The sequence below is a fragment of the Camelina sativa genome, chromosome 18 (genome assembly GCF_030686135.1).
Source record: "Camelina sativa cultivar CO46 ecotype springtype chromosome 18, ASM3068613v1".
In the NCBI taxonomy this organism is placed as follows: Eukaryota; Viridiplantae; Streptophyta; class Magnoliopsida; order Brassicales; family Brassicaceae; genus Camelina; species Camelina sativa.
The window spans coordinates 17,889,145-17,902,954 of record NC_141897.1 but is presented as its reverse complement, the minus strand read 5'-3'; the positions used below and the strand labels follow the sequence as shown (position 1 = coordinate 17,902,954).

General features: G+C 31.8%; 1 protein-coding gene and 1 pseudogene across 2 annotated transcripts; both read right to left on the bottom strand.

Moving 5' to 3' along the window:
- Positions 1–3,507: 3,507 nt before the first annotated feature.
- On the bottom strand, positions 3,508–5,723 carry LOC104761688 (pentatricopeptide repeat-containing protein At5g56310 pseudogene; annotated as a pseudogene). The gene has a single exon (XR_015589446.1). The product of XR_015589446.1 is annotated as a pentatricopeptide repeat-containing protein At5g56310 pseudogene (transcript).
- Positions 5,724–5,760: 37 nt separating this feature from the next.
- On the bottom strand, positions 5,761–8,048 carry LOC104761687 (gibberellic acid methyltransferase 2-like). Its single transcript, XM_010484803.3, has 3 exons — positions 7,188–8,048; positions 6,571–6,858; positions 5,761–6,287 (listed from the first exon to the last, which is right to left on the bottom strand). Exons 1-3 carry the CDS (start codon positions 7,701–7,703, stop codon positions 5,925–5,927), a joined length of 1,167 nt encoding a protein of 388 aa, XP_010483105.2. The 5' UTR covers positions 7,704–8,048; the 3' UTR covers positions 5,761–5,924.
- Positions 8,049–13,810: the final 5,762 nt, after the last annotated feature.

The following is a 13,810-nucleotide window of genomic DNA, read 5'->3' as shown; positions in this document are numbered from 1 at the left end:
AATTATGTTTTAAACTTTCAAAGCGTCACTAGTAATACTTTAAATCTCAAGAAAATTTAACTAACACTATAAACCTTTAAAATGATTTTACTGACACTTTAAACATTTAATATGATTTTACAAACACTTTAAACCTTAAAACTAATTTTCATTTTGTAGTGTCATAAAATATAAAAGAATAATAAGATCCGTCAATGCGAAATAGTTAAATTATGTAGATTTAATTTAAATTTTAATTAGTTTTAGTTTTTATAAATGCATCTCTACTAGATTCTGATTCAAATCGATTGACTTCTCAATTGGAAACCAATGAATCTTCTAAATATATTGTCGTCTTCAATTTTACATTTGTCAAATGTTTTAACCTTACCTATGATTCTTCATATTTTTTTTTGCTTTGGTGTATTTTTAAGTTTTTAATCAATCGTCATAAATAATTAAATTAAATTAAATTAATTAAATAAGTATTTAAATCAAACTAGTATAGTTTAACTATTTAATGTTGACGGATATTATTGTTTCGTCATCTTTCGTGGCGGTACAAACATGAAAGTTAGTTTTAAGGTTTAAAATGTTAGTGAAATCATTGTAAAGGTTTATACTGTTAGTGAAAATATCTCAAGGTTTAAAGTGCTACTCAATGACATTTTGAAGGTTTTAAAATGTGATTTTTCCTATATTAATAACATGAACCCAAACGTATATACGGAAAGTGTAACAGAAATGAAATAATTCTAGGATTTATCAGTAGGCCGTAGCACACCACGAAATAATTTTTTAATTTTATTTATATGTATATATAATTTTTATGATTTTATATTATAATTAATTAAGTTCTATTATTTTGTAATACATATGATGTAATGTTACATATATTTTAGTGTATTAGCAATAAAAAGTTGTGTTATTGAATTATGATTTTTATAGATATTTCCATAAAATAATTGTAGTTAAGAAAGGTAAGATATTGTGATTAACATCTGCAATTAGATTTTATTACAAATATTTCATCTAAGTTTTAATATTTATTCAAATGGCAAAGAATTAATTATGAAAATCTTACATGTGTATCAGTTAGAACACAAAATGCACTTCAAAATATATGTTAATATAAAATATATGTGTATATATTATTTAATACATAATGAGGATTTTTACTACATATTCATAACACTATTACTATAAAGTGATTAAGTTTTATATAGTCAAAAGCAAATGATAATAAATTGATGAGTTAAGGGATATATCCGTCAAAGCTCCCTCAATCAGAATAAAGAGTTCTGAAGCTGCACTCAGGAGACCAAAATTTCTCACTAGACCAAGCACCATTATTTTGGTTAACCCATTTATTAGAGTAACATCTAGGGTCGGTCTTAGGAAAATAGAGGCCTAAAACAATTTTTTATATGTAGTATTTTCTAAATTTATGAACTATAAATAATATAATATAGAAAGTTAAAAAAAATTAAAAAAATTAAGAATAAAGTCTATTTGAGTGTTTGAATACATTTAGAGGTTATATAACCATCGTGCTAAGATAAATTCTTTAAAATCTAATCTAAAAAAAATAGAATATAAGATGTGGCCTAAAACACATGCTTTGGCGACGGGCCGGCACTGGTAGCATAAAATCAATAATATTGTGTTGATATCATGAGATTCAACAGCCGTAATGGTTCACGGTTGCATACTTAGAGATTAATATATATAATTTCGACCCGTAATGTTCATCAATATAGCAAAACTTAGATAATAATACATGCCTATGTCATTTTTTCTAAACCCATTTTAGGATAATCATATGAAGTAAGTTATAATGACGAAGTCTTTTTATTTAGCAAATTTATTGTATTTCATGTTATTTGTCAACATATACCGAAAAGATAACATGATCGTTACATACAATATTCTGAATATAGTTATATGGGGACACAAGTGAAGCAAGCAAAATCATTAGACTGTTCTTCCCTTTACAGCTTAAATCATCAAAAGTTCAATACTTTACACCTTCAATATCACAACTTGACGACAACATCCAATTCCACGTATATATTAAAAAGACACGATAATCTTTTTATCCAACAACCAAATAACTGATGAAATTTAAAAATCATCACATATTCACATTAATTCTTATTGGTTGTAATTATAATCTTCATGGTTCGTTTTGTTTCTCTATAATCGTGTCTTGATAAAGAGAGGTTACAAAAAGTTGCTTTTATTCCCACACGCATGTAATATTTTATTTGTTATCATGATCAGCAATTAGAAAAATAACCAGAACAGTTACATTATTTTAGTTAAGTTTGAAAATATTTTACCTATACGTACACTCAAAATATATATAGAAGTTAAAAAAAAAAGAAAAAAAAAAAAAAAAAAAAAAAAACAAGCACTCCACAATAGTTGTGGTGCGGTGAATACTTCCATCTTAAGAATTACCAATTAAAAAACCAAAAAAACCAAAAAAAAAAAGAAGAAGAAATTAATTAGCAAGTTAGTGAGGCACATATATCATTCAGATAGACGTAAATCATGGAATCGTCGATCGGTCGCGCTATAAAAAGAGTGTATATAACATGCATCATGTATTTGTTTACCTATAAATAATCGCATACCATTGATATTAATTATACTTATGTTTCAATATGAACTGATACAATAAACAAAAAGGAATCGATAACACAGTACTGTAGAGTATCGTACATAATCTTAGTGAATCAACTCGTTTTGTACGATCTGGTATTTTGTTGGATTTAATGGGTTATCACATGCATCGTTTTCTTGAAAGAATTGAAGATTTTGTTTTGTTTTTTTCCTTGCGCTATTATATATATATATATATATATATATATATATATTTCAATATCGATATTTGGAAATAAGTAATATAAAATGGTTGTATCTGAAAAATGTTGTTGATAAGAAAATGTACGTTGTCTAGTAGTTGAAAGATTTACGACTGGTTTCTGGGATTACATAACCCAAAATTTAAATATCTTCGATGCAATGTCAAATCCTAGTTAACATGAAATATAAAATTTCAGAAAATTAAAATCTGAACTTTTCATTCCTTAATAGTATCATCTAGTTCTAGTATAAAAGAAAGAAGTGTAAATAAAATTTGGGAAGCTCATGATTCCTTGCCGTTGCCGGGAAAGTAGCATATGTATGAACTAAACAAAGACAAAATCAAGTAACAGCCACGTGGCCACTTGTCGTTTCCCGCGCTCCGCGTCTTTCTCCCCTTCTTGAGCATTTTTTTCTCCGACAAGAAAATTTAAAATCTTTCCCTTTTCTGTGTTTTGAGAATTTCAATGTCTGAAACTAAACTTTAATTAGAGTTAGTTTTTGAGGTTTTTGGACATTAAATGTACTTAACTTTGGACAAACCCACCCCACGTCTTACCTTAAATGACCCGTACATTTCGGATCCATCACTTTTAGTATTTTTCTTTTTTGACGTAATCGTTATTCATCTAAACTGACATTATGAGAAAACTAAAAAAAAAAAAAACATCTTAATTTTATTAGATTAATTAGAAGACTACACAAGATGTCAAAAACAAAATATTAGACTACACACAATGAAGAAAAAAAAACATAAGCCTTTTTCCCTGCAAAAATAAGGCTTTCATATTGGGCCAAAGCCTGAGCATGAACTCGAAACCTTCCCGAAGAAAAACAGGCTTCGGTTTGGCTCATATCTCTACTCTTCGGCAGATTTCTCCTCCTGTTTTGCCGTTTAACCGGAACCGGAATTAACCATGAGTTTCTTTTTTCGTCATATTGTCTGAGTCAGCCAGCTGCGTTGACTCTATGCTCTTCTGGTTTCAGGTCTCTGAGAAGAGAAGCCATTCATTGTTGATCAACTCAATCTGATCAAAGTTCAGATTATTTTTTCCTCAAACTTTGTTGCTCTGTATTTGCAAATCTATCTCTTGTAGAATTTCATGAATCTTGTCGACTCCAGGATGCGAAAGATCCCCTGAAATGAATTTATACACTCTGTTTCCAACTTCTATGGAGCTTTCACCAGCCAGTTTCTTCACACCAATCCCTTTCATCATCTTCCTCATCATCCTCGACTCATCCCACCTTCCTAAATTCGAGTATAAATTGGCTAAAAGCATGTAGTTGCCGCTGTTATTCGGCTCTAACTTAATCAGCTGATTCAAAGCTCTTTCTCCAACCTCAAGATCATGATGAACATTTGAAGCTGCAAGAAGAGAACCCCATACTGCAGCATTTGCCTCAAAGGGCATGCTTTGAATAGCTTCTTCTGCTTCTCGAAGTGAACCTGCTCGTCCTAGTAAGTCAATCATACATCCGTAATGCTCAATGTTTGGTTGAATACCATACTTCGATATCATTGAGCTAAACAAACATTTTCCAAGATCGACCATACCAACGTGGCTGCATGCTGAAAGGATTGCAATGAAAGTAACATCGTTCGGTCTCACACCTGCTTTAACCATACGGTTAAACATCGCTAAGGCTTCAGCTCCGTGTCCATGCGTAGCTAGTCCAGTAACTATAGTCGTCCAAGTAACAACATTTCTCTCACTAACACTCTCAAACACCTCCAACGCCTTTGTTATATTCCCTGATTTCGCATACATATCAATGACCGCGTTGTACAATGAAACCGCTCTCTTCATCCCTCGGTGATCAACATAGCTACATATTCTTTCCCCCAATTCAAGTGAACCAAGATCAGCACAAGCTGAAAGCACAGCCAAGAGCGTAACTTCGTCTGGCTCAACATTCTCCATCAGCATTCTCTGAAACACTTCAATAGCTTCACTAGGTCGTCCACTCTTCGCATATCCAGAGATCACACAAGTCCAAGAAACCACATTCTTTACCCAACAAGGCATCATCTTAAGCAAACCCATCGCTTCATCCATCTCACCAACTTTACCATACCCAGCTAATAACGCATTCCAAACATTCACATCTCTCACACGCGTTTCATCGAACACCTTACGTGCATCTCCCAAACCACCACCAAACGAAGAATACATCTGAATCAAACCTGTAACAACATGGACACTAGAATCAAACCCAAAAACCAGAGTTTGCCCATGAACCTGTCTCCCAAACCAAACATCAGAAACCCTCACAGCGATCTTCAACACAAACGGGAAAGTAAACGTGTCTGGCTTAGAACACAAAGCCCAGAACTTTCTGTAAACCGAGACCGCGGTTGAGTTCGCATTGGGTTCATCAACGAGAGATAAAGCTCTGATCATGGTGTTGCAGATATAAGTACTGGGATTTGGCTGATGGGTAAAAACAGAGTAAGCATACCGGACATGTCCAGCATTAGAACATGCTTCGATGAATTTGGCAACGATGAGGTTGTCTCGGTTTAAACCGGTTATGATCATGAAACAATGAGATTGCTTTAATGTTTTGAGATTGGTTCCATGGAGTTTCAAAGACGAAACAAACCAATTTATAAAAGTACCAGAGACTCTTTGTAACATTCTCGTATCATCGGGTCACTAATGAGGGAAATCAAGTTTTAAGAACACTATATAAACTATTTTTTAAATCGAAAATCAATAAGATAAAAATATTCAAAATAAGAAAATTATATTTATTTAATCCATTATGTATATATTTAAATAATTATGGATTCTTATAGTAAATTTTAATAATTTGATGTGTTACGCTAAATTTCATTATACTAACAGGAGTAACAGTGTAAAGTTGTAGATTTTTTTTTTTTTTTTTGTCAAAAACAGTGTAAAGTTGTAGATACGCTGCGGTTTATATATATATGGCCAAGTCAACCCTACAAGCTTTTATGTACATGTACTTCAGAAATTACAACATGACACATAATTTATCTGATGAAACTACCACAAATCTTAGATGGAAACGAATTACGAACGAAGCACAACTTTATATCATCTTTAAATTCGGATGGCGGACAAAACGACGACTCCATAGAAACAAGTTATATGGAGAAATTCTCGGTTTGTGGAAACACGGTTTTCATATCTTTTGAAGAGTTCATGGGATAGGTGAGGTCCAAGATAAGCATCGACCATAGGACGAATAGCTGCTTGAACTAAATTGGTCCTGGCTCGTCCGTACGAAACCGGATCTTTCTTCCACTCTTCTTGTTTCTCATCCGAGTGTTCGACTATTTTCATAAATTCCATTTTCTCTATCTTGAAACCACCGCAACGGTCTATCCCGGCCGCCACTTCCTCCGGACTTCTCATATACGCCGGAATGTTGAATCCGTCTCTTGTCTCTTCATCTATCAAACCCTTTTGTCCAAAGGAACATAAAATAAAACGTTATCTGAGTGGTATTAGCCAAAAGGTATATTTAGCTAAGTTATTGATTGTAATAAGATTTTCTTTTCTCGTCTTTAGGTGATAAAAAAAACATGCATAAAAGTTAAAGTAGCGTTGGCGAAAAACTTGTAAAAGAAAAAGATATTTTAAGGGTTGTTGTGATGTATAGTTAATAGTTGTGACAACATAATGAACAGTTATGTTATGTAATGATGAAAGATACATGTGTTTGTAAAATGTATATAGGATTTACCTCATCTATTAAATCTTGCCAAGCTTGTTCCATGGTAGTTGTGAAAGGATGTTTGGTTCGAGTATCTTGGTCCCCAAACTGACTACTAGTGCCAGAAGGACGACCACCCATTAACACAAACAACACTCCTTCTTTCACCATTTCTTCTTTCCGACAGCTCAAAAAATCATCCAAGTCTTTGTCTGATTGCTCTGCGTATGCTTCCACCACCTCTTTCTTTGCTCCTTCTATCCATGTTTTCCCTTTGTTCCACGTTCTTGATCCTTTCTCCAATACTTTCTCCGGTATCTGCATTTATTTTTCAATGGACACATTTTATAAACGGTTTTGATATATAATGTTATTTTTCTTTGTTATAATATTATAGTAACCGATGTACCAGTTTTAAAGTTATAGTCGTAACGTATATCCACTATATGAAACCATTTTTCCCACCCTTAGAAAAAACCAACATTAAGAAATCCAAAAAGTCTTAGAACAATAAAAAATGTTGATGTTTAACATTAGTAGATTTGCTATAAAAAAATTATACCTATAATGCCAAATTGACGTCATTGATAGCTACGATTAAAACATTATAATATATAAAAAAAAAACGATTAGTGAATATTTTAGACCTGAGAGAGCCAGTGTAAGGCACTTAAGCTCACAGCGACATGAATCGTTCTTCTCGGAAAAAGCCGATCATAGAACGAACCAGCGACGCAGCTGGCGAAGTATTTCGCTAGAGAATCAGCTTTCTGTTTCTCAGTCAACAGCTTGAACAACATATTAAAATCATTAGAAGGCAAATCACAGTAGAAAGCCTCAAACTCCGGCGAGCCACCACCACCGTACACCGCCGTGTATCGCCGTTGTAAAGTCTCGACCACCGTATCAACATTAGTAAACGTGTTGGAGCCGGTGGCACAGCCGAGGTCGACGATCCTGATAGGAGAAGTTTGGTCGGAGAAGAGTTTGAAAGATTGGAGAGATGAGATAAGGATTGGTTTGCTTAAGGTTATAGCCAAAGCTTGGCTATCAGAATTGTTGATGTAGCTGAGGTCATCTTCCCCACCTTGCATAGCGAGTACACGGTGGAGACTGGTGGTGTTCCAGTCTTTTGCCGTCATCGGAAGGCTTGGTGACTCCATGAATGTGTTTTATCTCTTCTCTTTTATTCTATGTTGTTGTAATTAAAAGAGAGAAAATAGAGTAAAGATTTTGGTGTTGGACTTAGAACTAAGAAGGCATAGATGATGAGGCTTCACATTTATACTCAACGCACATATACATTTACATACACACAAAAACATTCATGCATTAGACTTCAAAAAAAATTGGTTGGTAACTAATGGTAAATATATATTTTAAATACTCGAGTGGTCCATAATGCATGGTTAATTAGTATGTTTTGTTTATGTAGTGGTTCTTCTCTTTTCCGTTACACTATTATAGTCTAGTTTTAATGGTAAGGATGGGTTTGACGGTTTCATGAATTCAAGCGGCTTTCTACTGATATATGTATGATGACGATTTTTAAGAATATTTGTTTTGTTTGGTTGACGTTTTTTTTTTTTTTGGGTGAGGCCGTGAGGGTGTGCTAATTCTAATTATATTTTTCAAAGGGAAAAAATTATGGTCAATTAAGTAGATCGTTATTTTTTTGTAAGCTTATTAGCATAAACTAATGTGGTGATTAAATCGTAAATAAATTAATGTTGATTTTGCGCGTCTAAAAACATTTACGTGATATCTATATAAATAATGTGTCCTAAAATAAGATAGCATAATATTTCATATTTGTTTAGAAGATGCTCAAAATCAAAACATTTTTTTATAACTTTTCCAATAAGTCTTTAGAATTTGGTGTATGAGATCGATATTGAATGAGTTTTTTAAAATATTATACTTCTGTAGCAAAACGTCTACATTTGATTTTCTGTAACGTTTAAATTGACTTTGTTGTAACGCTAACATAATGTTAAATTAATTTTGTAAGTTTTATTCTAAAATAGATACCAATCCGCTTAGCTGGAAGATTAACTAATTGATATCCTTTTCAACAAATTTATACTTTTTAATTTTTGTAAGTAAACTGTTGGTACCAATTACATCCAGTACTACCAGTGTATTAAGTTTGTTGTGGCCAAAGCATATGCTAATCTGTCTACGAAACATATACGTTTTACACAGTGTATAGTATCTTTAACCTATTTTAAATTCATTTTTCTTAGTTGGATTTTGAAATATATATCACGTCCCCAGCAGATTAAAAAGAGTTTTAATGTTAAACGGAAATTAAGTCGTCTGTGTTATATATATATATATATATATATATTCGAAAATTGTGTTTATATTTTTTAAAATTAGTTAGTAATGTTTGATTTCATTGTTCATTTCTGAGACAAACATCAATCAGTCAGATTAGATTCATAGGCTCATAGCAATCTCAAATGTTAATGCCCCCTATAGGGGAAATTTAAATTACCAAAATTTGTTTATGTAGACACTTTAGTTCCTTTAAGAATGAATAACTGAATTAGTAAGCTTTCCACTAATACTTTATATATATATACTATAACTACATATACACACGTCGTTGTCAATCTTTAATCATAAAAGAAAAAAAATGGGCAGTGACTAGCTTACATTGTATGTAGCGTTATTTATGAATGTCTCTGTATCTCTGCTCTATAGATTCTTTTCCTCATTTGATTATTGTAAGTATACGTTACTATATCTTTCAGGTTCTTTATTCTTCTAGAAACAGATCTATGTCTCTATTTATCCATCCTTATCTTCGTCACTTTATTTATATATATGTAGTGGAGAGATTATTAACATAAGTAGACTAAAGATTTCGTGGACGTCTTATATATAATCTTATCAACATATGATTAAATGTGAAAATATTTACAGAAACTGATAGAAACGTACTCCATAAATCTCTTTATATTGTTATGGCAGAAACTAATTAAGTAAGAGTGGTTTTCATTGTAACAAAGATTGCTTATCAAAATAAGCAAGTCCGGATTAGCAAGGTTATGAATGGTACGTTAGTGGTTCATATATGTATTTTTTTTTTTGGTGGTTGATGTGTTACATCTAATATATCACTTGGCTTTTATTTCTGAATTTTAGTATGTATTTTTATTTAGCTGCTGGTATATATATATTCATACTTATTAACATTTTGATCTCATATACCTTCACGTTAAACTTATTTACTCATTTTTTTGGATCCCTTTTTTTTTTTTTTTGAGATTTCATCTCCATAAACAGCATAAACTTCGTGATCTCTCACAACCTCGACCTTTTTTTCTAATTCATCTTCGAACCTTTGTACATGTTTTATCAAAAGACTTTGTAATATGTTTACCATACGGGTCTACAATTAATTTTAAAAGACAATTGCCATTCTGCATTTCTGTAAAGTATGGTTTCTATTTATTTTGTTTTATTTTTACCAAAAATAGTTTGTACTTTAGAAACTTTGGTTTGGTATAATTTGTGTTTATGTTCGCTTTCCAATTCATAAGAGTTGGAATGGTTCATTATTTGTTTTTTTTTCATATAGCTAAAGATATAATATTCGTTTGTGACTAGTGGATATGTTATTCAATGATCGCTTCTTTAAGATTCTAGTTGGACTACTATTTGTCTATTTCAGTTCCGGAATGTAAACATTATTTACGGTTTGATGATATTAATCGACAATAGATTGTGGTTAAACGATTCTCAACACATGATCCGAATATTTGTTTTCCGGTTCGAACTAAAAATATTGATCTGGCCCTAAACTCAAACCATTGGTACAAGTCTGTCTACCTAAAAAGAAACTAAAGTAGAGGGGCTTCGAATAAATTAACTTTCAGAGAAAATGGACCTTTGAGTTCGGGTTAATTAGAGGATGAAGTGGTCCTTCAAACACCTATATGTATAATATATAGAGGGGTTAGAGTTGTCAATGTCCTCTTTTTAATCTATGGTCCGAGTTCCCACTTGCTACCACCAAAATCTTCTATAAAAATATTGTATAATTCTATGTAACTACTTCTAATGACTTTGGCATGAAACAGACTTAATTATCCAATTATGTAACAAACATAAAGAAATACTTATAATATTCCTTGTTACTAATTAAACGCACTATAATTTACCATATTATTCCTACTTTCATCAAATATCATTCCAAGAAAATGGATGTTCCACTCTAAATCGCCAAGTTAAATTTCAGTGAAGTGATACGCCAAAGGGAATAGTTCAATCCAAACAAAGGAATAAATCATTATACAGAATTTTAAGCTATGGCCTAAACAAGTTTTTTATTATAATAAATAGTCCACACGCAACCATTGTCGATATATATGTCATTCATGATGTCTACTGATCAAAATGGACCGTAAAGGAAACAGTTGAACTTTAGCTATCGTTTTTACTAAGTGGGGCTATGTATGCTTTAGGCCTTTAGCGGAGGTATAGCACTGGCCAAGCCGGTAAGATATGGGTGAGAGGGGAACTTTGAACTAGAGAGGTCTTTTTATCAGAAACAAAATACAAAAACTAGCCAGAGAGATGTAACCGAAATATTTTCAAAAAGATAATGTTAATTTCAGAAAATTCCAACTTGTTAATGTAAAATCTTTAGCTGGTTTAAAACTCATAAGACAAATATTAAAGTATATCATATGTTGTTAATATCCATTATTAGTTAATAGAAGATAAGTTGATCTTAGCAACCGTGCTAAAATATGATGTGACGACTCAAAAAAAATAACAACTCAGCAATCTATAACAAAATAGAAAAAAGGTAGTTTCAATTGATACCCACCATTATAAAGAATATACATACATTATCTTAATTACATATTCAATAAGTATATTGTAAATATATATATATATATATATGGAAGAGACTGAATAATACAAGAAAAATAGTATCTTAAACAAAACAAAATATTAAAATAATTAAACCAAACTTAAATTTTAAAATTTTCTTTTGAACTAAAATTTATAGATATTCTAAGACTAAACTAAAATAATTACAAGTACACTATGCCAAGTACATGTCCAAAACAATGTGAGATTAACACAAAAATCTGATCGTAGAATAAAAATTCCTATGGCTTATACTTATGAGTTATATATGATATGACATATACTTAATTAATAAAATTTGGTCACAAAATATTATCCAATTAAATTATGATGTAACCAAAAATAGATTAGCACAAGAGTGACCCACCGTACGAAGAAACATCAAGGAAAAGACTCTCTATCACATCAAAGCCAAGTGAGTCGTTTTTTCCGAGGTGGGAACACTAAAGGTGTAGTGGACCGGCTTAGATACACGCACGACTGATCCCTACCATTTTACTCTTCTTAATTTAATATATAAATATTAAGTGGGAATCGTAAAGGTTCGGATAAGCTTTATATATGGAGATCGGTCCATAAGCAATCTCGTCCAGTATACACTACAACCTAAATTAGGTCTTGAGATCAGTCTTCGAATTGATACTTAGTTTTAAAGGGTTAAAAAAGGGTTAGCCATTCGAATGGCAAAAGTTTTAAACAATTGCACGTATGATAATTTATTTGGTTTTCAATTTTCGTTTATTATTATTTTATTTTGGTTTAATTTAGGAGTCGAAATTAGAACTAGTTTCCAGCGAAACTGAGTCGAAATATAATCATCACATGTTATTAGTTAACTTCCAATGTATGGGATGGGACTGATCTATGAAGATATGCCATAGTATGCATGCTACCATGCATGTAGGACATTGTGTTTCATATCCTTGCATCAAATGAAAGTATGAAACTAAGACATGACGACATCATAACATGCATAAGAGGGATATATATGTTTTCAGTGACAATCTAATTGGTCCATCGTATTGCCGCCATATGTTCAAGGCCTTGGTGTAGACTATCCTTTCTATATTTGTTGATGTCGACATCAATCAAAATAACCATTTTTTGACAGAATTTTAAGGGAAAAACGGAGAACTTTTTACTAAAAGATACCCAAGTTCAGCGATTGTTTGTTTTAAGATGCTCGAACTAATTAATTATAGTCGAAGTAAATGGTTGTTCTCTCTAGTTTTTTCTCAGTAAAACCAGGATCCCTCTTGTGGATGGAATACTTTCCTCTACATATAGGGAGAGGTTGTGAGTAGTGACGACCTAGGACTCAACTACCAGTACAAATTACATATATTCAATAAACTTAACAATATATCACTGAGAGAAAAAAAAAAACTGGATATATTTTCTTTCAATCACCTAACACCACATATAAAACTATTTCTATCTCGAGCTCTCGTTTTATTCATATGCATAATACAGTAATATATACATGTACCGTTTTTTTTTATAACAAAGTAAGGAATTTTTGAAACTTAGTGTATAGCTGCGTACTCTCATTAGCTATAGGTGTAGAGTGAGACTGGTGTAGTGGTGTAGCTAGTGAGAAATATTAAATAGATAGAACCCTACGAATCACGTGAAGCACAATTGGTCAGAAGTAATATACTGTAAGACTACTATACTATAGTTATCGTGATCTGCTCTCATTGGCTATTAACTATTGGAACAGCTAGCTACTTAATTCCGTTAAGATTTGTGTGAATTCCGTTAGTTAATTTGGTGAAAGTTTGGTCAGAAAACTGTGACAAAACAGAAAACCTATAGTTCCATTCCAGAGAAGAGAGAATATATATCGAGAAATACCCTAAAAATAGCACTAAAACAAGTTTATATACACGCTACAATGAAAACTGAATATTATTACCAATACAATAGTCAAAATAAATAAATATTTGGTTAAATGGTAACGTATTTATGACCAAATAAATACGTCATAGTTTTGTATGTAAATCGTCACAAACAAATGATCACAATTTTTGGTCATAATATTAATTTGTTTTTTGGGTAGTGAAATGATCATATATACAATTTTGCAAAAAATGCTGTAGGGAGTCAGATAATTTTACTAATCATCACCCCCATTGATTTTTTTTCTTTCCAGAACTATATATAAAATGTCAACTAAAAAAAATTGACCACGTACATCAATATATTATATATGTAGCTCTCAATAGGGAGGAACGGGTAGTAACTAGTAATGAATAAGGGTTTCTTAGGTTTGGGACGATGACATATCGTTGTGAACTTGTGATATCCGAGAGACCCTATTTTCGTACAAGCCAATTCTTCGATGATTTGAAAATACATGACGTCTCTTTCCACTCAA

What these genes read in the sequence shown, in the direction of transcription:
- LOC104761687 (XM_010484803.3), bottom strand. Translation starts at nt 7,703, where the DNA reads ATGGAGTCACCAAGCCTTCCGATGACGGCAAAAGACTGGAACACCACC. An exon ending in CCTTACACTGGCTCTCTCAG is followed by an intron (nt 6,859 to 7,187) that starts GTCTAAAATATT and finishes AAATAAATGCAG; the next exon opens with ATACCGGAGAAAGTATTGGA. An exon ending in GGCAAGATTTAATAGATGAG is followed by an intron (nt 6,288 to 6,570) that starts GTAAATCCTATA and finishes TTTGGACAAAAG; the next exon opens with GGTTTGATAGATGAAGAGAC.